We start from the raw sequence: 25,710 nt of genomic DNA, 5'->3' as shown, positions 1-25,710 counted from the left end.
ACTGGATTGATCCATATAAGAAGTTATCTAGATGTGAGAAAATCCAGGGTTTCAAATCTTTTTTCAGGCCAAGTCAGAAGCTTCAAAAATTCAACATAAATTGACATATTAGGACATTGAGAGTGCATAGAGTTCCAAGCAATAAATGTTCTTCTTTGGAAGATCCTATCTTCGAACAATTCTAAAGTTCAAATAGGAGGGGAGGCCAAGAATCTAAGGTCCTCTTTTAGAGTGGCAGAAGTTGAAAAAGTAGGTGTTTTTTGTTTTGTTTTGTTTTGTTTTTTGTTTTTCAGTTAAATCAGATTTGCCTCAGAGCCCCAGGAAAAGATGCTAAACAACAAATTGGCTGAGAAGAACCTGTCTGCCTTAGACTGATCTTCTGCAGAAATTTGGGACTAGTCTCAGCTGATTTAGAATGGGAGTATGGGAGGAAGGCAGAAAATTATATGGATATTTGTAGCATTTTCTGTTTATACTGTCATGAATTCCTAGAACATGAATTATAATAAAATCTAGCAGCCCTTTCAAAGCCAATAAAAATTATTATTTGATTACTTTTATTAGCAAACTTCAGTCTTACATTTTTATATTCCAGAATATAAATGTGGAGGTTTTGCTCAATTGATCTTGAAGTAAGGTAACATTACCTAGAATCAAGGCAGACTTAGATGATTCAGTCTTCTTTGTATAGACAATTTAAAATGTTTGACCTTGTGAAAATATTCTCTTAAATCTTTAGTTGATTTGCAAGGAGTACAAAGATGACCTTTACATTTTTAATTGGACGCTAGCTACATCTTTAACTGTTATTAAAGGAGTATATCTTGAGTAGCCCTTATCTGAAATGCCTGGGACCAGGAATATTTTGGATTTAGAATTGTTTCAGGTTTTAAATCGTTGCATTATACTTACCCGGTACAGCATCCCAAATCCAAAAATCTGAGATCCAAAATGCTCTCATGAGCATTTCCTTTGAGCATCATATTGGCGCTCAAAAAGTTTCATATTTTGGATTTCAGAATTTCGGATTTGGGATGCCCAGTGGGTGCTTATTTAACTCTTACTGTCTGTATTCTCCCCTTAATGTTTTATATTTCCCTAGGCCCTGTGGGTTACAGGCGATGACTGGGTGGTTGGGAGTGTGTGGTTCCTCCCATTGGTTTCTAGGCTGTTTGTTGTTTGTATTTGTGTTGGTAGGAGACCTACAGTGGCCACAGCTGATTCCATGGAATTTTTTTAGCATCTGTATTCAAAATATTCTTTTTAGACCGTGAGAATAAAACCAAAACAAAAAACTCTAGCTTTGAAAGATACTGAATTGTAGATATTGTAGAGTAGGTTTTTGTTTTGTTTTTTGTTTTTCGAGACAAAAGTCTAGCTAACTTTGTTGCCCAGGCTGGAGTATAATGACACCATCATAGCTCACTGCATCCTACTTCCAGGACTCAAGCAATCCTCCCACCTCAGCCTTCCTCATAGCTGGGACTACAGGCATGTCCAGCTAATTTTTTAATTTTTTGTAGAAATGGGGTTTTACTTTGTTGTCCAGGTTGGTCTCGAACCAAGACCAACCAAGCGATCCTACCACCTCGGCCTCCTGAAGTGCTGGGATTATAAGTGTGAGCCACTGCACCTGGCCTAGAATGGTTTTTTATTAGGACAAGTTCTGGTTTTGTTATTTCTTATATTTTTTGTTTGCATTTTTGTAATTACCCAACCTTTTACTATGAAAAATTTCAAAGTATGGAAAAATTCAGCTGGTACTATGAACACTTACTTACTATCCACCTAAATTCACAAATTGATAGTATTTTGCATTATTTGTTTTCTCTATTTATACCCTTTTTTCTCTTTGACTATATCTTTCTTGATTTTTGATGACTTATTAATAAAATCAGAGGCTTTTAACTTTTTTCCCTGTGGTTGAGAGAAGATGGAATGTATTTGATTATATATATAATTAGATAAATTATTAATATAACAACAAGAGCTGACACTTATAGAGCACTCTTTGTATTTCATACATTTTACACATAGTGAGGCATAGAATCCTCATAGCTCAATGAAGAATGGATAACATCCCCGTTTCATAGATGTGGAAACTGAAGCAAGGAAAGACCAGGGAACTTGGTCACATGTAGCAGATGGTGGAGATAGTATTTTAATGCCAGCTGTTTAGCTGCAAGCAGTGAAGTTAATGACTTGCTACCCTGCCTGCTGATTTACATAAATCACAGGAATTGTCAGTTATTTACAGTAAAGCAGCAACATCTTAATTTTGTCCACTCATTTTTTTTAATTTCATGTGATTGCATGTATCTATGTTGATTCAGTTAAGCTTTTCTTAATTGGTGTACAGTATATATGCTCAGTTTTTACAAATTTACAAAAAGAAGCCAGTTTGATTCTGGCTTCATGGTAGTCAAAGAAACAACAGAAATAAACCGCTGGTAAACTATTTTCTGAGAACTGCCCCTTGGTAAACATGGGAGACCATTTTACCTAGCATAACTTTTATTTATCCAAGCATTAATAATTTTTCTTACGATCTTTTAAATAAATTATCCTGGCCAGGTGCAGTGCCTCACACCTCTAATCCCAATACTTTGGGAGGCCGAGGCGGGTGGATCACCTGAGGTCAGGAGTTTGAGACCAGCCTGGCCAATATGGCAAAACCCCGTCTCTACTAAAAATACAAAAATTAGCTGGGCATGGTGGCAGGCACCCGTAATCCTAGCTACTCAGGAGGCTGAGGCAGGGGAATAACTTGAACCCAGGAAGCAGAGGTTGCAGTAAGCCAAGATTGCATCACTGCACTCCAGCCTGGGCAATAGAGTGAGACCCTGTCTCAAATAAGTAAATAAATAAATACGTAAATAAACCTGTGAAAATGTATAATGTGTAGGTTATCTTAAAAGCATATAGAAGCTGGGCACGGTGGCTTATGCCTGTAATCCCGGCACTTTGGGAGGTCGAGGCGGGCAAATCACGAGGTCAGGAGTTCGAGACCAGCCTGGCCAATGTGGTGAAAACCCGTCTCTACTAAAAATACAAAAAATTAGATAGGCATAATGGTGGGCACCTGTAATCCCAGCTACTCAGGAGGCTGAGGCAGAAGAATCGCTTGAACCTGGGAGGCAGAGGTTGCAGTGAGCTGAAATCGCGCCACTGCACTCCAGCCCAAGTGACAGGGTGAGACTCATCTCAAAAGAAAAAAAAAGTCTTTTCAGCTCTTCGGCCTTACCAATTATTAGATGTGAAATTGAATCGCGTTAATTATTTTGAGTCTGTTTCCTTATCTGTAAAGCACAGATGATAATATTTAACCTTCCACGTGGCTGTGAGAATTAAGCGACACTTGACAGCTGAGTAGATCCTCAACAAAAGCTAAATGTTATATGGTCTGTGTTAGTTTCAGAAATTTTGATAAATTGTAAATTGCCAATATTTTTCCAGTTGTTTACAGGCAGCTTAGGAGATTTTTAAAAAGTAGTCAGCTGTAATAGAATCTGTATTACATAATACAACCAGACACAACTGACAGTTTAATCATTAACTAAGAAAAAAGTAATTTTAAAATTCTGTGGTTGACAGAGACTTCATAATATTTAATCTCTGAATTTGTATTATTGAAAATTGTTTTAGAATTTGTTCCAATAAGCCAATATATTTGCATTGTAGATGGTATAGATAAGTATACGTATTTTCTGACAGATGGCAGTCAGATGTCTCAAGAAAAGGACTTTTTTTTTTTTGAGACTGAGTCTCACTCTGTAGCCCAGGCTGGAGTGCAGTGGCACGATCTCGCTCACTGCTACCTTCGCCTCCCAGCTCCCGGTTCAAGCAATTTTCCTGCCTCAGCCTCCCGAGTAGCTGGGATTGTAGACACGCACCACCATGCCGAGCTAATTTTTGTATTTTTAATAGAGATGGGGTTTCACCATGTTGGCCAGGCTGGTCTTGAACTCCGGACCTCGTGATCCACCCACCTTGGACTCCCAAAGTGCTGCGATTACAGGCATGAGCCACTGCGCCCGGCCAAGAAAAGGACATCTTTTTCTAATTTAAACAGAAGCATCGAAGTCCTAGTGGTAGCCCTGATTTTAGCAATATGGAAAATTTCCAAGTACATTATTGCTTGTGTCATACCTTACAGAAGGAAAGAAGAATGAGAGGGGCATATATTGAAGAGTTGTAACTGCCTATTGTTTAAGGATATAATAGTAAATACTCATCTTTAGTATTTACTAAAGATGAAGTTGCTCAGGACTTAAGTGGTGGCAGTCTGCTGTAATGGTTAGGCGGCACATCGGCTCTGCAGTCAGATGGCCTCTCTTCTTCTCTAACTGGTCACGTTATGCAAGCTGTTACAACCTGTTTGTGCATCAATGTTTTCACGTGTAAGATGGGGATAATATTTGTAGGGTGGCAAGGTTATACATATTATAAGGTTATGCATATTGATGTAATCTGTGTGCTAACTATATGCCAAGTACTATTTTGTCTATGTGTATGTTATATAAACTCTTGTCATGGGAAGCCCTCGGGCCTTTTTTATTTAAAAATGGTATCTGGGCTGGGCACAGTGGCTCACGTGATGCCCATGATGTCAGGAGTTCAAGACCAGCCTGGCCAATGTGAGGAAACCCTGTTCCTACTAAAAATACAAAAAAATTAGCCGGGCATGGTGGCGGGTGCCTGTAATCCCAGCTACTCGGGAGGCTGAGGCAGAGAATTGCTTGAACCTGGGAGGTGGAGGTTTCAGTGAGCTAAGATCACACCACTGCACTCCAGCCTGGGCAACAGAGCGAGACTCCATCTCAAAAAAAAAAAAAAAATGGTATCTGTCTCTAGCGTCAGGTACTATACCCAGGCTCCCATCTCACCCCAGATTTCCCTGAATCAAATGGGCACGAGAGCTTGGGTGGCCATCTAAGTTTGGTAATCTGTATCCTGCATGAATGGGCAGGCTCTAGTCATCCTGTGTCTTTATTCCCACTTCTTTTGAACCTGTCCTGAATTGCTCTGTCTCTTTGTTTCATCTTTCCACCAAGCCAATTTGTTTTTCTCCTCCACTATTTTATTTCTCATATGTGAGAAACAGACTGCATAACTAACTTTCAAAATGTAGCTTTAATAATCTAGTAGTAATATTTAATTTAACGCTTGGTTTATGGAGGCTAATCTAGCTGTCAGCTGTTTGAAATAGCAAGTATCTTTCATTAAATAACTTTACAGAATTCAGAGGAAACAGTTGACATCCAGATGCTGAGATTTTTCAATGGCATTTGTTTTATACTATATTAACAATAGCCATAACTATAAATTTCAGAGCTGTGAACTTTTTAAATTAGATTGACTCATATCATTTATGTAACTTTCTCGTCAATGAGTGGGATTAACAACCTACATAAATTAGATTTTGCATTAAAGGATTTTATGTTAAACTGTAGCTTTATGACCAAAATTTGTGAAAATTATTTGAACCTGGAAAACTGCTAAAACATGCTTCTATGTATTTTTCCAAAGCTTAGCCATATTTTCTCTGCCAGTCCAAGAGCCCTGACAGGTTAATTATAATCATGGCTTGTTTCATCTAAATATGACATGAAATGTGAGCTATTAAAATTCTGAGAATTCTGTCATATGGTTAAGACTGAGGTAGGTTTTTTGTTTAGGTTAAGCACTTCTCCCTTTATATGTAAAAACAGGTTGAATACAATTATATGAATTTTGGTAATTATTGTGGATGAGCACGTTGATAACATTCTCTCTCAAATATTAAAATAGCAGGCCGGGCACAGTGGCTCATGCCTATAATCCCAGCACTTTGGGAGGCCGAGGTGGGTGGATCACCTGAGGTCAGGACTTTGAGACCAGCCTGACCAACATAGAAAACCCCGTCTCAATTAAAAATACAAAAATTAGCCGGGTGTGGTGGCGCATGACTATAATCCCAGCTACTCAGGAGGCTGACAGGAGAATGGCTTGAACCCAGGAGGCAGAGGTTACAGTGAGCCAAGATCATGCCACTGTACTCCAGCCTGGGCAACAAAAAAAAAAGAAAAAAGCAGGAATGAATCAAACAGATTTGCTTTTAAATTCCTAATTTTAAGAAGCTCATGCAAACTTCTTGCTAAGCATTTTAACATCCTCCTCCTTCCCCAACAAAATTAGCTCCTCATTTGTGTTAATGTGGCCCTATGTACAGACCTTTCTTCCATAGCACTCAGCAGATGGTATCATAGTTAATGGCCTGAGAGTTTTGTTTTAGGCATCTCTGTATGTAGTGTTTAATACAAAGTCTGGTATGATATTGGTCATGCTGTGTTGAAAATTTGGGAAGCAGCATTTTGAAACATATAACTGGTATTTTGTAAAATGACTTGTCAAGTGTTAAAGTTTTAAATGATGTAGAATATGCTAATTGTCTCACTTTAATTTCATCATCTCAATAGGACTATACAGGCTCCAACCCAAGTTCCAGTGGTTGTGTCTCCTAGGAATCAGCAGTTGCATACAGTAACACTCCAAACAGTGCCACTCACAACAGTTATAGCCAGCACAGATCCATCAGCAGGTACTGGATCTCAGAAGTTTATTTTACAAGCCATTCCATCATCACAGCCCATGACAGTACTGAAAGAAAATGTCATGCTGCAGTCACAAAAGGCGGGCTCTCCTCCTTCAATTGTCTTGGGTCCTGCCCAGGTTCAGCAGGTCCTTACTAGCAATGTTCAGACCATTTGCAATGGAACCGTCAGTGTGGCTTCCTCTCCATCCTTCAGTGCTACTGCACCTATGGTGACCTTTTCTCCTCGCAGTTCACAGCTGGTTGCTCACCCACCTGGCACTGTAATCACTTCAGTTATCAAAACTCAAGAAACAAAAACTCTTACACAGGAAGTAGAGAAAAAGGAATCTGAAGATCATTTGAAAGAGAACACTGAGAAAACGGAGCAGCAGCCACAGCCTTATGTGATGGTAGTGTCCAGTTCCAATGGATTTACTTCTCAGGTAGCTATGAAACAAAACGAACTGCTGGAACCCAACTCTTTTTAGTTAATATACCAAAGCTTATGAATAATTGTTTGTTAATTGAACATTTTCAATTATATGCAAACTGATTGATTCTAAGGTAAATTCTAAGGAGGTTTCTAATTTTGTAATTGTTAAAAATAGAGTTAATTTTGACTTTGTTAGATGAGGGAGGAAAACTCAACTCTTTCTCTTTGTTATCTAAATGTTTCAGAATTCAATCGTGAAGGAACAGGCATTTTACACTATGAAGACATTCTTTTGAGATTTTTTTTTTTCAGTTGCTATATCATAAGCATTTTTAAAGTTTCTTTTCTAATTTTACATTGTATTAGATTTTCTGATTCTTTTGTAAATACAGAACTTAAATAGAAGGCAACAGGAAATTTATATAGGAACGATTTTCATTCCACTTGTATAAGTTAAGTCTTGACTCTTTCAAATGCAAAAAACCTATTTTATGCTTTGTTAAAATTATGGTGTCACTTAGATTGACTTTAGTTGGCTGCACTATATAATACAGAACTATGAATATGTAGAATAACATGAAAAATTTGAGGTGCTGGTGGTATGGCTGACCCTGTTTCAGAAGCAGGATAGTATAAAAGCATCGGCCTAAGAATGGCACTCCCACTAACTAGCTATGTAATCTTGACCTCTTTGGGCTTTAGTTCTTATAAAAGGAAGAGATGTATTGGACTAGACTAGATGATCACCACTTTCTTTTCTAGTTCTAATTTTTTAAATTCTAATATGTATATTTTCAAGTTATGTTAATCAAATCATTATCAGGTTATTTCCTAATGTAAGAATAGCTAAAATGTTGCAGAGAAATAAGTGACCCAGCAAAATTTATTCATCTATTATGGGCCATAAATTCTTCCTAAATAATTTGTTTACTAACTCTTTAGGCCACTGTGCTTTGCGGTCCGTTAGTAAACTTGTGTTGCTAAGTGCTAAACAGAATACTGCTATTTTGAGAGTCAAGACTCTTTCTTAAGGGCCAAGAAAGCAACTTGAGCCTTGGGCTAATCTGGCTGAGTAGTCAGTTATAAAAGCATAATTGCTTTATATTTTGGATCTTTTTTATTGGGGGTGGACTTGGGAGGGTTGCATACAAAGATAACATATATATCCAAGTTTCTGAAATGAAATGTTTTTAGATTACTTTTTCAACTGTAAATAATGTACATTTAATGTCACAAGAAAAAATGTCTTCTGCAAATTTTCTAGTATAACAGAAATTTTTGTAGATGAAAAAAATCATTATGTTTAGAGGTCTAATGTTATGTTTTCATATTACAGAGTGAATTTGTATTTAAACAAAAATTTAAATTTTGGAATCCTCTAAACATTTTTGTATCTTTAATTGGTTTATTATTAAATAAATCATATAAAAATTCTGTGTTTCTGTTTTCAGGCAAAAGTTTCTTAAAGAATAAATGTACAGAGAATATTACTAGAACATTAGCATTACTTAATGTTTATAAATAAACTCCATTAGTCAGAATTGCAGAATATCATCCTTTCACTTTTCCTTTCTAGCAGGCCAAATGGCAATTTCTAAACATCACACGATGGATTACCAAGTTGTAAAAATTAGACAACAGTAAAATATTCCTAGCAATAATGTTAAACACACTTTTGTTTTGTTTTCTTTTGTTTTGTTTTTGAGACAGAGTCTCAGCTCTGTCACCCAGGCTGGAGTATAGTGGCGTGACCTCGGCTCACTGCAACCTCCGTCTCCCAGGTTCAAGCTATTCTCCTGCCTCAGCCTCTCAAGTGGCTGGGATTACAGGTGCCCACCACCACACCCAGCTAATTTTTTGTATTTTTAGTAGAGATGGGGTTTCACCATGTTGGCCAGGCTGGTCTCGAACTCCTGATCTCAGGTGATCCACTCACCTTGGACTCCCAGAGTGCTGGGATTACAGGCGTAAGCCACCGTGCCCCACCTAAGCACACTTTTGAAAACAAGTTTTCTAGTTAGAAACTAGGTCAGTTAATAAACTTAGAAAACATAGAAAAATTTTCTTAGGAAAATTAAAATCTCTGTAATCCAATACCACATATCCAGAAGTAACTTTCACTTACTCATTTTCTCGTGTTTGTGAATATTCTTTCAAAATGTGATTTTAAAGGCCGTGTAATATTATTATATTAGTATACCAAAATCCAGTTAAATAAAACCTTTTTAACTAGATAAGTTAGTTTTATGGTTTTTCACCACATAGATAGTGAATATCAGTGTCTTAGTTCATTTTTGTCGTTGCTGCTATAACAGAATACCTAAGACTGGGTAATTTATAATGAACAGAAATTTACTTGTCCACAGTTCTGGAGTCTGGGAAGTCCAATATCAGTGCACCAGCAGGTTTGGTGGTTCTCATTCCAACCAGTGCCTGAACACTGTGTCCTCTGGAGGGAAAGAAGGCTTCATCTTCAAATGGCAAAGACAGAAAAGCAAAGAGAGTCCACTTCCACTTCCAAAAGACATTTATCTATTTATTTATTTATTTATTTATTTATTTGGAGACAGTTTTGCTCTTGATGCCCAGGCTGGAGTGCAATGGCGTGATCTCGGCTCACCTCAGCTTCCATCTCCTGGGTTCAAGTGATTCTCCTACTTCAGCCTCCCAAGTAGCTGGGATTACACGCATGCACCACCATGCCTGGCTAATTTTCTATTTTTAGTAGAGGAGGGGTTTCTCCATGTTGGTCAGGCTGGTCTCGAACTCCCAACCTCAGGTGATCTGTACGCCTCAGCCTCCCAAAGTGCTGGGATTACAGGCGTGAGCCACTGTGCCCAGCCAAGCCTTTTTATGAAGGCATTAAACTCATCCATGAAGGTGGAGCCCTCCTGGTCTAATCACTGCTTAAAGGCCCTACCTCCCGATACCTTTCCTTTGGCAGTTAAATTTCAACGTGAGTTTTGGAGGGAACAAACATTCAAGCCATAGCATGTAGTACATAATGGTTTTTTTAAAAATTAAGGATCTTGCATTATTTTTGAGTCAGTTATCCTTATAGGAGATACCAGATAAACTCTATTTATAATAGTAACACCATTTAAATTGTGTATAGTTTTTCTTTACTTTAAAAGATATAGTGTAAGAATTTTTAGAGACACTATTATTTAAAGTTATTGGAATAGTATACAATTACCATGAACACTGAAATTTTAAAGATGGGAAAAGAAGTCCAGGTGCAGTGTCTGTCGCCTGTCATCTCAGCACTTTGGGAGGCCAAGCTGGGAGGATCACTTGAGCCCAGGAGTTTAAGACCAGCCTGGACAACATAGTGAGATGTTATCTTTACAAAAATTCAAAAAATTAGCCAGGTGTAGTGATGTACTCCTGTGGTGCCAGCTACTTGGGAGGCCAAGGCAGGAGGATCACTTGAGGCAGGGAGATGGAGGCTGCAGTGAGCCATGATCCTGCCACCACACTCCAGCCTAGGTGACAGAGGGAGACCCTGTGTTCCAAAAAAAAAAAAAGAAAGTCATGTAGTAAGAACCTTAAAACTTCAAAAGCTTAGTCTTTCGGTTTCAACTAAGTACCGGCTACTAAGGAACCTGTTTTTCCCCCATTAGAATGGCTTAGGTATCCATATATTCCTTTTTTATATCTTATAGCTACCATCCTAGTTGTAGTCTTTTCTATGTTATTCTTGCCACAGTTTATTCACTTAATATATGAGTGTGTATTTTGTGGCAGGCAGTATTCTCTATGCTGGAGATAGGTCAGTGAACAAAACAGACAGTAGCCTCCCAAGTGACTTCCTGCTTGTGAACTCTTAGTTTATCAATCTGAACTGTTTTTACTCACACTTCTGACACCAAAAGCTTGGGATTTTTTTCACACCCACACCCAGTTCTGACACCAACTGGGTGTCTGTCCTACAGTTCAGTTCAATTCTGAACCTAACCACTTGGAGTTAGCACAGACCCCACAGGTTAAGGGGCTTAGTCTCTCAAAACTGCCCCTCCTTCAGATGCCCATTCCAAGTCCCAGGTTTCCACTTGTACTTCTGATCAGTTGGCTATATAAATCAGGCATTCCCATGACCCCCACCCAGTTAGGTTGGATAATTTGCTAAAAGAGCACACAAAACTCAGGGAACCAATTTACTGGTTTACATTTATGTCAGTTTATTATAAAGAATACAACTCATGAACAGCCAAATGAAAGAGATGCATAAAGCAATGAATGGGAGGAAGTGAACAGAGCTGCTCTCCCATCTCACGATGTGCCACCCACCTACCACCTCACAGTGTTTACTAACCTAGATGTTCTCCAGACACCATCATTTTAAGAGTTTTTAAATGAAGCTTTTATTACATAGGCATGCCTGATTAAATCATTGGCCATTGGTGATTGAACTCAATCTCTACACCCTCTCCCCTCCCTGGGGATGGGACTGAAAGTTCCAACTCTAATTACATGGCCAGCTCCTCTGGAAATCATTTCCCATCCTGAAACTATCTGGGGACCCATGAAGTGTCCACCTTATTAGCATAAACTCAGGTATAGTTGAAAGGAGCTTGTTATGAATAACAAAAGATGCTCTTATCCCTTCTAAATGCCAAAGGTTTCAGAAGCTAGGGTGTCAGGAACCTAGGGCTAAAAGCCAAATAAAATGTTTTTATTGTATCACAATTGTGCACCTACTTACAGAATAGTCTTTCTAAAATATCCCTTGGCAGTTTGGGCAACATAGTGAGACCCCATCTCCAGAAAAAGTAAAAATATTCACAGTGCATGGTGGAAAGAGCCTGTAGTCCCAGCTATTCAGGAGGCTGAAGTGGGAGATCTCTTGAGCCTGGGAGGTTGAGGCTGCAGTGAGCTGTGATTGCAGCACTGCACTCCAGCCTGGGTGACAGAATGAGACCCTGTCTCAAAAAAATCAAATAAAAATATTCCTTGGGAATACATAATGTTCATATATGGAAACCCTCAATACCTTTCTACTTGTAGGATAAAGTCCAAAATCCTTAGCTTAACATTCAAATTCCATCAAACTGGGTTCCTAGGCCAACTATTTCAGTGTTATCCTTTTTTTTTTTCTTTGAGACAGTGTCTCGCTCTGTTACTAAGTCTGGAGTGCAGTGGCACAATCTTGGCTTACTGCAACCACCACCTCCTGGGGATCAAGCATTCCTCAGCCTCCTGAGTAGCTGGGACCACAGGTGTGTACCATGCCTGGCTAATCTTTTTTGTATTTTTGTAGAAAGGGATTTTTGCCATGTTGCCTAGGCTGGTCTCCAACTCCTGGGCTCAAGGGATCCACCCCCCACTTAGTCTCCCAAAGTGCTGAGATTACAGGAGTGAGCCCTTGTACCCTGCCGATGTTTTTCTTAAAATGCAAATTTTTTGGTTCCACCCCATACTTACTGAATGTGCATCTCATGGGAAAGCTGTACAATTTGCTTTTTTTTTTTTTTTTTTTCTCCTGAGACAGAGTCTCATTCTGTCGCCCAGGCTGGAGTGTAGTGGCATGATCTCGGCTCACTGCAACCTCCGCCTCCCAGGTTCAAGCAATTTTCCTGTCTCCACCTCCCAAGTAGCTAGGATTACAGGCGCCCGCCACCACACCCGGCTAATTTTGGTATTTTTAGTAGAGACGGGGTTTTGCCATGTTGCCTAGGCTGGTCTTGAACTCCTGACCTCAGGTGATGCGCCCACGTCGGCCTCTCAAAATGCTGGGATTACAGGCATCAGCCATCGTGCCTGGCCTCTATTTGAATTTTACAATCAGTTTGTCAACTTCTAAAAGGGAAAAGCCTCTGAGATTTTTAGTTTTATTTTATTTCAGAGACGGGGTCTTGTTATATTGCCTAGGCTGGTCTTGGACTCCTGGCCTCCTATCTCAGCCCCCAGTAGCTGAGATTACAGGCATGACCCCCCACTTGAGATTTTGATTGGGATCATGTTGAGTCTATAGGTCAGTCTGGAAAGATCTCAACAATATTGAGTCTTTGCCTCATCAATTTGGAAGAGCTCTCCATTTTTCAGTCTTCTTTAATTTTTTTTTTTTTTTTTTTTTTTTGAGATGGAGTCTCGCTCTCTCGCCCAGGCTGGAGTGCAGTGGTGCAATCTTGGCTCACTGCAAGCTCCGCCTCCCGGGTTCGCCCATTCTCCTGCCTCAGCCTCCCTATTAGCTGGGACTACAGGCGCCCGCCACCACGCCTGGCTAATTTTTTTGTATTTTTTTTAGTAGAGACTGGGTTTCACCGTGTTAGCCAGGATGGTCTTGATCTCCTGACCTCATGATCTGCCCACCTTGGCCTCCCAAAGTGCTGGGATTACAGGCATGAACCACCGTGCCCGACCAATTTCATTTCTTTTCTTTTTTCTTTTTCTTTTTTTTTTTTTTTGAGACGGAGTTTCACTCTTGTTGCCCAGGCTGGAGTGCAATGGCGCAATCTTGGCTCACCACAACCTCTGCCTACCGGGTTCAAGCGATTCTCCTGCCTCAGCCTCCCACGGAGCTGGGATTACAGGCATGTGCCACCACGACCGACTAATTTTGTATTTTTAGTAGAGACAGGGTTTCTCCATGTTATTCAGGCTGGTCTTGGACTTCCGACCTCAGGTTCATTTCTTTCAGCAATGTTTTATAGTTTCCAGTGCACATGTCTTGCATATCTCTTGTCAGATTTACTTTTTAGTATTTAATATTTTTATGTTACTGTAAATGTCATGGCTCTTTACATTTTAAATTTTGATTATTAGTGATTTTGCTTTAAATCTTTTTTCTATTTTATTAAAGTATAACTTTGTAAAGTGCACAAATCCATATATAAAACTTTGTAAAGTGCACAAATCCATAAACCTCTTTTTGGGAAAGCTTTATTGTGAAAAAGATACAAATAAGATAGTCTTGTTAGATTCAGTTGGAAAGGAAATTATCAAGTGTAATACACTTACTTAAGGACGGCCTCAACATTAGATTGGGAAGATTTTCTCTTTCAAATGAATGAACATGATCCCTTTCATAGGAAGATGTTAGGTAACACAGTATAAGTGACTAAATATTTTCACTCTTCGAGTTGAAGACCAATTATCCTTCAAGAAATGTCCCCTAATCCAGCATGGTTATTCTTTGCCTTGTTTAAATTATCCAAGTGAAGTACATTGGCATATTTAGTTGTGTCATTTGCATATGAAAACATATTTTATCAATGACTTCTTAAGTATTTGTCTCTTCCTCCCAAGGTTTCAATAAACGATGCCAAGAATTTATGGAGAAAATTATAAAAGTTTACTAAAAGATATGAGAAACTGAATGAATGAAGCAAGCAATTGTGTTCATGGACAGGAAAAGGCAATACAAGGGAAAGATACTATTTCTCCCCAAACTAGTCTGCAAAATAAATAAAGTGAACAATTTTTGTTGTTGTTGTTGCTGTTGTTTTTTTTTAAGAGAAAGAGGCTCACACTGTTGCCCAGGCTGGAGTGCAGTGGCACGATCATAGCCTCAACCTCCTGGGCTCAAGCGATCCTCCTGCCTCAGCCTCCCAAATAGCTGAGGCACATGCCACTATGCTTGGCTAGTGCTTTCTATTTATTTATTTTTTGTACAGACAAGTTCTCCCCATCTTGCCCAGGCTAGTCTTGAACTCCTGGGCTCAAGCAATTTTTCTGCCTTGGCCTCCCAAAGTGCTGAGATTACAGGCATGAGCTACTGCACCCAGGCTGCACAAATCTTGTGTATAACTTGATACAATTTTATGTCTCAATACACTTCTGTGATTACCAGCCAGATCAAGATATGTAACATTTCCTGCATCCAAGAAGGTTTCTTCATGCCCCTGCTCCCCACCCTCCCTGAAAACCAGGAGATTCCCTTATGATACCTCTCACTATAGTTTTTAATCTTCATATAAATGAATCAATCATGATGTACTCTGGCTTCTTCACCTCAACTTATGTATATAAGATTCATCCATATTGTTTGGTATAGTAGTAGTACATTCTTATTCATTGCTATGTAATTTTTTTATCCAATTTGAGGACATTCAGATTATTTCCAGTTTTTGCTACTGTGGATAATGCTGCGATGATTATTCTTGTATATGATCATAAATAGTCGGGTATATACCCAGTGGTAGAATTATTGGATAGTATGGTATGTGTATACCTAGCTTTAGTAGATAGTGTCTGATATAGTTTGGGTATGTGTCCTCACCTAAACCTCATGTCAAATTATAATCCCGTGTTGAAGGTTAGGCCTGATGGGAGGTAACTGGATCATGGCAGTGGGTTTCTTATGAATGATTAAGTACCATCCCCCTTGGTACTGTCCTCACAACAGTGAGTGAGTTCTTGGGAAAGCTGGTTGTTTAAAAGCGTGTGGCACCTCCCCCCACCCTAGTTGCTCTTGCTCCTGCCATGTAAGATGCCGGCTCTACCTTTGCCTTCTGCTATGATTGGAAGCTTCCTGAGGGCTCCCCAAAAGCAGAAGCTGCTCTCCTTCTTGTGCAGTCTGCAGAACCATGAGCCAATGAAACATTTTTTCTTTATAAATTACCCAGTCTCAGGTATTTCTTTATAGCAATGCAAGAACAGACTAAAACAGTGTCACACAGTTTTCCAAAACGATTAACCAATTTAAACTCTCATCAACAATATATGAAACATATAGTTGCTCCATATTCTTGTCAATGCTTGGTATTGGAAGTCCTTTTAATTTAAGCCATTCTGGTGGTAGTTTTGGAACCTCATTATAATTTCAATGTCCACGATATAGCTATTTTTTTTTTTTGAGACAGAGTCTGACTCTATTGCCCAGGCTGAAGTGCAGTGGTGCCGTCTTGCTCACTGCAACCTCTGCCTCCCAGGTTCGAGCAATTTTGTGCCTCAGCCTCCCTAGTAGCTGGGATTACAGGTGCTCACCACCACGCCCAGTTAATTTTTGTATTTTTAGTAGAGATGGGGTTTTGTCATGTTGCCCAGGCTGGTCTCCAACTCCTGGCCTCAAGGGATCCACCCACCTCAACCTCCCAAAATGTTGGAATTACAGGCATGAGCCACTGCACCTGGCCATGACATAGCTATTAATATAGAACTTTTCATGTTGGACCTATAGGTCAATCTTGGAATTCGCCCTTTTAGAGGCTATTCATATTTATATGCATATTGGTGCATGGCAGGGGCTGGTGTACACACCTTGGTGTATGGCTGAGCCAAAGCGAGAGCATACCTGAGAATAACACTATTCTAAGTGTGTTTGGAGTCCTAGGCTAAGGAATCCAGGAGTAGCCAACACTAAGATTCACTCCTTATCTATGAAGGATATCCACACCCCTGCCCCATCTCTCGGAACACAGGCTGTACAGTGGAGCAAGGCCCTTTGTTTTGGGTTAAATGGAGATTGCTAGAAGGAGAGTGCTAAGTGAAAATGCTATATAGACTACATGCTTTTTTTAATGAACAGTAGCGGTTCTCCAGGCCAGCCCACCACCACTGGACCACCCCTGTATGTAAGTCCTGAATAAACCTTGTATCTCCTTAGCTGGCTCTGCCTCTCCTATAGTACCATCCCAATCGGAATCAATGGGGATCCGGAAGGACAATTGGCCATTTAGATAACATGTGAAAATTAACCATTGTAATTGGTTACATTGTAACATTATTATTAAAAATATTTTTTAAATTATTACTATATAACTAATATATTATTATTAAAAAATACATATGAACATTTCGATAAAGGCAGAAAAGGCACTTGACATTGAATGCTTTCCTCTTGATGTTACAACCAAGACAAGGAAGTCCATTATCACTATTTCTATTCAATAGTGGACATACTAGCCAGCAACAAAACTAAAAGGTATAAAGATTACAGAGAAGTTAAACCACCTTTATTCACAGATTGCAAGATTGCGATCACATAAATTCCAAAACACTCTACACAGTATTACAAATAACAAGGGAACTTAGCAAGATGCTTGAATGTAACATCAATATGTAAAAATCAATAGCGTTTCTATGGTCTTACAACAAACGAGAATATTTTAAAAATGCTATTTAACGTCGCATTCAAAACACTATTCAAGAAGAAATCTAATGAAAGATATGTTTGATTTCTATACTGCAATCTATCCAAGCACAGCTGCATTAAAGTATAAATATGTGTACAATCTACAAAACATTGCCAGGAGAAATTAGAGGCCACTTAAACGGCCACTTAAATGGATTGAAGGACATAATGTTGTTAATATACTAGTTATCCCCAAACAGATCTATAGATCCAACGCAAGCCCAGTACAAATTCCAGCAGTTTTGTTTTTTTTAAAACTGACAAGCTAATTCCAAAATCACCTAGAAATACAATGGCCTTAGAATAAGCCAAAGCAATCTTGGGAGAATAAAGGACTTCAAGACTTATTATAAAGCTATGTTAATTAACACAGTTTGGTAGTGGTATAAAGTTAGATAAAGACCACTTTCTCCAGCTCCCCAATCTGACCCCACCCCTGGAACGCGCTGGCAGCTTTCGCCATCCGATGTGCATGGGTCAAAGGGCGCTGAGGGAGGGCCTGACCGACTGGGTTGGGAAACAAAGCGGCCCTGAGATCACTTCAGGCCACCTTCCGCCCCTCAGTGCTTTCGGATAGAAAAGGTTTTCCTTCTTGATCTGGGAAGCCCACTAAGAAGAAAGCCTGGGCTGTGGAGTTATGAGGAAGGGAATGAATAGTACGCGGGCGCCGGGCGCGTCTCCCTGGGAACCAGAAGGCTTTTAGCCGCTACTGGGTCAGAACGACTTCCAGCGAGTCCCAGCCCTTTTCCATTCCCAGCGCAATGATCGCGGGAATCCAGGCGCCAACCAGGCCCCTCTGTTCACTGAAAAGACCACGCAGCCGCCAGTGACATCACGGACACGAAAGCCATGATAAAACGCAGGGAAAACGGAGCTCGAAGTAGCTTGTTTTATATATATATATATATATGTATAATTTTTTTTTTTTTTTTTTTTTTGAGACGGAGTCTTGCTCTGTCGCCCAGGCTGGAGTACAGTGGTGCGATCTCGGCTCACTGCAACTTCTGCCGCTCGGGTTCAAGGGACTCTCCTGCCTCATCCTCCCGAGTAGTTGGGATTACAGGCGCATGCCACCACGCCCGGCTAGTTTTTATATTTTTAGTAGACGGGGTTTCAGCATCTTGGCCAGGCTGGTCTTGAATTCCTGACCTCGTGATCCACCCGTCTCGGCCTCCCAAAGTGCTGGGATTACAGGCGTGAGCTACCACGCTCGGCGTGTAGCTCGTGTTATTAACGGACAAGCAAACGCCCCTGCCCGTACACGTTCCTGAGGGATAACAGTAAGTTACAAAAGTGCTTCTGCTCTACTCCTGGAAGCAAGGTCGGAGTGCCCGCGGGCGTGGGCGCGGTGGAAAAGAGGGAGAACCCAGGCCTCCGTAACCATGGCTGCGAGGGGCGGGGACTGGGAGCGCGGGTCCCGGGCCGGGGTGCGGGCTGGGAGGACTCGGTCCTCCACTGTCCCAGCGGGCCACGCGCCCGCGTGTCGCCTCCCGTCCCGCTAGCAGCACGCTGCGTGGCTGCTTGTTGGCTGCTTAAGACGGAAGCTCGGTTGATGTTTCTGCAGAAGTTTCCCCCTTGGGCGGTGGCGGAGCTGAAGAGCGCGATAGAAGCAGCTCCGGCCGCAGCAACAGTGACTACGAGGGATGGCGGCGGCTGCCGCAGGACCTGCAGCATCCCAGAGGTGCGTGTTTTTCCTTCCCTTTGCTATTTATTTTATACCCCTTTCCTTGGCTAGTGGGCCCTGCTGAAGTCGTTGTTTTCCTGACAGGTTTTTCCAGAGCTTCTCAGATGCTCTAATCGACCAGGACCCCCAGGCGGCGTTAGAGGTGAGAGAGCCTTTTCTGCTTCCTCCACTCCCTGCTGACCCGCCTCCTCCCAGCACCACCTGATTGGGACCCAGGCTCTAGTGTTGCTGCGTCTCAGCCCCAGTATTGAGATTCTCGGTCTCCTTTCTCTGTCTCAGGGTAGCCGAGTTACCTCAGACTCCTGTCTTGCCCTTTCTACTTCCAGACTCTTGCATTCCTGAAGCTTCTGAGAAAAACCTCCTCTATTATTGGGAGCATGGTTGGCATCTGTAGTTGGGCTGAAAGGATTTTTTTTTTTTTATGACTAGAAGAGAAAAATGGACTCTGGGCTCGATGGAAATTAATTTTTTCGTTTGACAATCATTGTTGCCATTCTTATGTAAAAGTGTCTGTATGAAGTCAGTCTACTGGAACAAAAACCTTTTCTCTCACGTCCCTGAAACTTTCCAGATGTCTTCTCATAGTTCATTATTCACTCATTTGTTTATTTATCAAAAATTTTTTTAGGAGTTGCTGTGTGCAAAGGCGCTGATTGCTATGGGTTAGTCTTAGTTATATACTTAGCTAACCTAGAAATCACTGCTTGTAGGTGTGTGGTGAAGACAAACTATAAAGCTGTAAAGGAATGTAAAAGAGCAAGAGTTAATAAGAGTTAAAGAAGAGCCTAAGCTAAAGATAAATAATGCCGTGGGTCACAGAATTTTAACAGGAGATCTTTTTTGTTTTTTTGTTTTGTTTGTTTCTTTTTGCTTTAAAGGACAGAAAAAAAGGAAACCCTGTTTTGTTGTTATGATCTAACATAAGTAAGGTTAACAATTTGAGGCAAGACAGCATCTTTTCTAGCTATGGCTTTTATAAGAAATGTGCCACAGGGTACTAGAGGCTCTGTTAAGGTGATATTTGAGCAGAGACCTGAAGGACAAGAGAATTAGCTTGGAAGCTCTGGGGAAAGAGCATTCCAGGCAGGACCAAGAGCCAGTGCAGAGATCCTGAAGCAGGAATGAAGTGGGCCTGCATATGGAGCAGCAAAAAGGCCCTTTTTTATTAGAGGGCCCATTTGATTAGGAGATAAGGTTGGACAGGAAACTAGGAGCCGGGTCCTTAAGGCCTTTTAGGGTCCAGGTATGTTTTTTGAATCTAAATATATAGACCTTTAGATACCAGCAATAAGGCTTCTGGGATCAGTTTTGGGATAATGTCACAGGAAGCAGTGAGAATTTTTCTCCGTAATTCCTTATATTAGATAATTATTACTTTGAATTTACATTTCTTAATTGTCATGTTAGGCCTAGTGCTTCCTTTGGAAATCCAGTTTATATAAAAGTTGCTTTTAGGCTGGGCGCAGTGGCTCGTGTCTGTAATCCCAGCACTTTGGGAGGCCGAGGAAGGTGGATCCCTTGAGGTTAGGAGTTGGAGAGCAGCCTGGCCAACATGGTGAAACACTGTTCGTACTAAAAATACAAAAAAAGAATTAGCCGGGTGTAGTGGTGTATACCTGTTGTCCCAGCTACTCGGGAAGCTGAGGCAGGAGAATCGCTTGAACCTGGGAAGCAGAGGTTGCAGTGAGCTGAGATCATGACACTGCACTCCAGCCTGGAGCAAGACTGTCTCAAAAAAAAAAAACAAACTTGCTTTTAAAGAATATTAATATAATGAACTTCATTGTCACTTTCTATCTTATTTTACTTATTATTATTATTATTTTTTGAGACGGAGTCTCATTCTGTTGCCCAGGCTGGAGTGCAATGGCACAGTCTCGGCTCACTGCAACCTCCCAGGTTCAAGTGATTCTCCTGCCTCAGCCTCCCAAGTAGCTGGGATTACAGGCGCACACCACCACACCTGGCTAATTTTGTACTTTTTAGTAGAGATGGGGTTTCGCTATGTTGGCCGGGCTGGTCTCAAACTCCTGATCTCAGGTGATCCGCCCGCCTCAGCCTCCCAAAGTGCTGGGATTACAGGTATGACGGCACCCAGCCTTAAATTTTTTATTGAGGCATATATGATATATGTAAATAACACAGATTTTAAGTCTACAGTTTGATGCGTTTTTACGTATATGTACACCACCCAGATCAAGATATAGAGCGTCTCCATTCATAAAGTTCCTTCATGCTCCTTCCCACCCAGCAATTCTTCTTACTGTCCTGCTGACTCCTGTTTTCATCTCCATCACCATCAGTTCGTTTTGCTTGTTCTTGACTCATAAACAGAATCATAGAATAGGTGCTTTGTTCAATGTAGGCAGTCTGTTTTTGCTTTAATCATTACATGAGTATACATCCATATTGTGTGAAGCAGTAGTTCTTTTGCATTGCTGTGTAGTATTCCATTGTATAATTGTATAAATATATGTTGTATAAATTTTAATTGGACACATTTTATTTTATTTTAATTGGACATCTGGTTTATTTTATTTGGACACAATTTATTTTAATTGGACATCTGGTTTATTTCTAGTTATTAGCTAGCATAAATAAAGCTTCTGTGAGTACTCTTGTGTGTATTTTGGTGAACACATGCATTTCTTTCGTTTGATTGTATATACCTAGGAGTAGAATTGCATAGAATAGTCATGTGGATAGCACTAGTGCCTTGGTTTTTAATGTGTGGCTCTTGGACCAGCAGTATCAGGATCACCTGGCAATTCATCAGAAGTGCAAATTCTTATTGAAAGTCCTTATGGACCAGGCATGGTAGCTTATGCCTGTAATCCCAGCACTTTGGGAGGCTGAGGTGGGTGGATCACCTGAGGTCAGGAGTTTGAGACCAGCCTGGCCAACATAGTGAAACCCCATCTCTATTAAAAATACAAAAAATTAGCTGGGCCATGGGGGCAGGCACCTGAAATCCCAGCTACTTGGGAGGCTGAGGCAGGAGAATCGCTTGAACCTGGGAGGCGGAGGTTGCAGTGAGCCGAGATTGCACCACTGCACTCCAGCCTAGGTGAGAGAGCGAGATTCCGTCTCAAAAAAAAAAAAAAAAAAAGTCCTTATAACTCATGTAGTCCAGTACTTCTTACTCTTCCTTTCCACAGTATACATAAGAAAGCAGACCTGGCTGAGTGTGGTGGCTCACGCCTGTAATCCTGCCACTTTGGGAGGCTGAAGTGGGAGGATCACATGAGACTAGGAGTTCGAGATCAGGAGTTCAAGACCAGCCTAGGCAACTTAAAGAGACTCCATTTCTTAAAAAGAGAACTGAGACCCATGTAAATCCAAATGATCTGTCATAGAGACACACCAGTTACAGGCAGAAGGGGGACCTCAGGACACAGGTTTCCCAAACTTTAGTCTAGTGCTATAGAACAGTGGTCCTCAAAGGTTTGGGCTCCAGATGAGCTGCAGCATCAACATATTAGATATGCAAATTATTATTTATTTATTTATTTATTTGAGACAGTCTCGCTCTGTCACCCAGGCTGGAATGCAGTGGCGCAATCTCAGCTCACTGCAACCTCCGCCTCCCAGGTTCAAGCAATTCTCCTGCCTCTGCCTCCCAGTTAGCTGGGATTACAGGGGTGTGTCACCATGCCCAGCTGATTTTCGTATTTTTAGTAGAGATGGGGTTTCACCATGTTGGCCAGGCTGGTCTCAAACTCTTGGCCTCAAATGATCCACTCCCCTCAGCCTCCCAAAGTGCTGGGATTACAGGCGTGAGCCACTGTGCCTGACCCTAGAAATGCAAATTCTCAGGACCTACCACAGACCCCTAATCAGAAACCTTGGGATGGGGAGGATGATCATGATAAGAACCAGCTGTGTTAAGAAGAAATGTTCTTTTTAAACTGTGAGATGACCTGACAAAGATGAACAGATCAATGTAAATTATTAAATAATTGGTAATGATAAGTAGGGCTGAAACCTTGATGATGAATGTGAGGGTATTTCTCCTGGATTTTCCCAAGGGCTACTTTAACACCCATTTGGGATTCAGGTCACTTGGAATCATGTGAGTTAAAATGTGTATATTTTATATAAAGTCATCCAATTAGGAATAAAGGGGAAATGTTCTTATCACATAGGCTGTTTCACATTTTTTAATTCATTCAACAAAGAATGAACATTAAGTGGTGAATGTTGTACTGGAAATCAGGAATCTAAGGATGAAAAAACTTCAGTGAGTTTTCAGTCTAGTGGAAAGACAAACAAGTCAACAGATCATTAAAATATAAGGTAACTACTGTAATGGGGCTGTGTATAAAAGAGCATAGCAGAATAGAATCTGACTGAGGGAGTTAAAAACTTTACAGAAGAGGTTGCAAAATTCAGTAGGGAGAGAAAACATGTGAATTTTGAGAATTGTTCAAGGTCCAGTGTGTGTGGAGGTTAAGAGTCCAGGCTCTGAGGTCAGAGACTCTTGGGTCAAAATTCTGGTTTCATGATAACTGTGTAACTTCAGTAAGGTTCCTGTCATCACTCCAGAGCAGATTTCTCATATGTCAAATGGGAACAAATAGGACCTACTTGAAAGGGTTATTATGAGGATAAGTGAGGTACCCTGTATTATATGCTTAGTACAGTGCCGGGCGCATGGTAAAGACTACATAACTGTTCTGTTTTGAGAATAATACAAGTTGTTCAGTAGTATTAGAACAAAATGTGAGGAGGCAAGTGCTAGGACATAAAGGCTAAACAAGTGGAGAGAGGCCAGGCCATCAAAGGCATTAAATCTCAGCAGATGGTTTTCAATTTTATCATATGATCATGGAGATCTGTGGAGAATTTGGAGGAAGAAAGTGAAATTTTCTGAATTACAAAACCTACTTTAAAAGCAGAGTAGATAATGAATTGGAGGAGGCACAAGGGATAGTGGATCGCAGGAAGATGGTGGTGCAGACCAGGTCAAAGATGAATATCTGCATGTAGGGCAGTGATTGAGGGCATGGAGGGGAGTTGTTTTTTTTTTTTGTTTTTTTTTTTTTTTTTGAGACAGAGTCTCGCTGTCGCCCAGGCTGGAGTGCAGTGGCGTGATCTCGGCTCACTGCAGGCTCCGCCCCCCGGGGTTCACGCCATTCTCCTGCTTCAGCCTCCCGAGTAGCTGGGACTACAGGCGTCCGCCACCTCGCCCGGCTAATTTTTTGTATTTTTAGTAGAGACGGGGTTTCACTGTGTTAGCCACAGTGGTCTCGATCTCCTGACCTCCTGATCCGCCTGCCTCGGCCTCCCAAAGTGCTGGGATTACAGTCGTGAGCCACCGCGCCCGGCCTAGGGTAGTTGTTTTATGTAAAATGCACTGGACTTGATGACTGGAATATAAGGGATGACTCCTGAGTTTCTGGCTGGGGGAATGTAGTAGGAATTGGTGCCTTTCACTTAAGTAGCACCTAGGATGATAGCACTTAGAAGATTGCATTCAGCATGGGGGAATAGGTTTGAAGAGAGGAAGTAGTTTTAGATTTTGAATATTTGTATATGAATTGCCTCTGGGACATTTCGGGTGAAGTCTGGAGAAAACTATGCTGATATTGCACAGGAGCACTGTCTAGGCCCTCAAGATAGACTTGAGTCATCAGGATGATTCAAGACATATGTGAAGCCACGACACCACTTAAAGAGTCGAAGAATGTTTCTAAAGGGGAGGAAGTCTAAGTACTGAGCCCAAGGAAAACATTAGTTTTTTTATTTTTATTTATTTATTTATTTATTTATTTATTTATTTATTTATTTTATTTTTTGAGACAGAGTTTTGCTCTTGTCACCCAGGCTGGAGTGCAATGGCATGATCTCAGCTCACTGCAACCTCCGCCTCCTCGGTTCAAGCGATTCTCCTGCCTCAGCCTCCCAAGTAGCTGGGATTATAGGCATGCACTACCATGCCTGGCTAATTTTTGTATTTTTAGTAGAGATGGGGTGTCGCTATGTTGGCCAGGCTGGTCTCAAACTTCTGAGACCTCAGGTGATCCACCAGCCTCGGCCTCCCAAAGTGCTGGGATTACAGGTGTGAGCCATCACGCCCAGCCCGGAAAACATTAGTTTTTAACAAGCAACAGAATGGTAAGCTGAAAGGCCTTACCTTTCAGCTTGTTGGATTTGATAAGGGGTTACTAGTGGCTTTGAGAAGATTAAGACTAGAGAGGCAAACATTTTTATATTTTGTGGCAAAGGAGATGCGGTCAAATTAGAGATTGGGGAAAAGGCGGAAAAATGTCTGCAAGGAGAGAAATCAATACTTTTCATTGAGTGCTTACTGGGTGCCAGGTATAGATCTAAGTAAGCTCAAAACCCTGGAGTGATCTTCAATTTATCTTATCCCACATTGGCAAGTCTTGCTGGTTCTAATACATTCCAGCTGATTGTATTTCTCATCACCTCTGTGGCTAACATCCTTTTCTAGCCTAGACTTAACGTAGAAGTTTCCTAAGAAGTCTCTGTTTCCAGTCCTGATTTGTTATAATGTATTCACCATACAGCAACCAGAATGACATTTAAAAAGGATAAATTGGACCATGTCTCTCTCCTACTAACAATGAACTTTCCATGGTTTTCCATCACATGTAAGGTCCAAATTTCTTATAACAGCCTGCAAGGACAAAGTGAGGCCCTTGAAGTAGCATCTTATAGCTTCTTTGCTGTCTTAGTTTGAGCCATACTTTCTTTCTGTTGATTGAATATAACCCCAGGTGAGTTGAGGGGCATCTGTATTCATTGCTTTGTGAGAATTATGCTACTAGGTTAAAGCAAAGTCAGTGACACATGTGGCTATTGAAATAATTTTACCATTTAAGAAAACTACCAAATCCCTAGAGTTTGTAGGCAGTTGGCAGAAAATAAAAGTGTTCCTGTGTTCCTGCACTTGTCCTTGATCTCCCTAATTGTGTAAT

At 40.8% G+C, this 25,710-nt stretch overlaps 2 protein-coding genes across 14 annotated transcripts in view; both read left to right on the top strand.

Moving 5' to 3' along the window:
- ELF1 (E74 like ETS transcription factor 1) overlaps window positions 1-8,442 on the top strand; it is an 82,663-nt gene extending 74,221 nt beyond the window's left edge. For both annotated transcript variants that reach the window (XM_030813307.1, XM_030813308.1), the window contains exon 9: window positions 6,459-8,442. In XM_030813307.1, coding sequence (XP_030669167.1) covers window positions 6,459-7,062 — 604 coding nt within the window. In that variant the 3' untranslated portion in view covers window positions 7,063-8,442. The remainder of the gene's footprint in view (window positions 1-6,458) is intronic.
- A 9,792-nt stretch (window positions 8,443-18,234) lies between these two features.
- The window catches only part of LOC100595307, an 80,457-nt gene continuing 72,981 nt past the window's right edge, over window positions 18,235-25,710 (top strand). For all 12 annotated transcript variants that reach the window (XR_004030148.1, XR_004030150.1, XR_004030147.1 and 9 more), the window contains exons 1-2: window positions 18,235-18,763; window positions 18,851-18,908. Coding sequence is in view for 3 of the 12 variants with exons in the window: in XM_030813310.1 (XP_030669170.1) it covers window positions 18,635-18,763; window positions 18,851-18,908 (187 nt within the window). In the remaining 9 variants the exon portion in view is untranslated. The remainder of the gene's footprint in view (window positions 18,764-18,850; window positions 18,909-25,710) is intronic.

Source organism: Nomascus leucogenys, chromosome 5 (genome assembly GCF_006542625.1).
Source record: "Nomascus leucogenys isolate Asia chromosome 5, Asia_NLE_v1, whole genome shotgun sequence".
NCBI classification, from domain to species: Eukaryota; Metazoa; Chordata; class Mammalia; order Primates; family Hylobatidae; genus Nomascus; species Nomascus leucogenys.
This window is presented reverse-complemented; position numbering and strand designations above follow the sequence as displayed.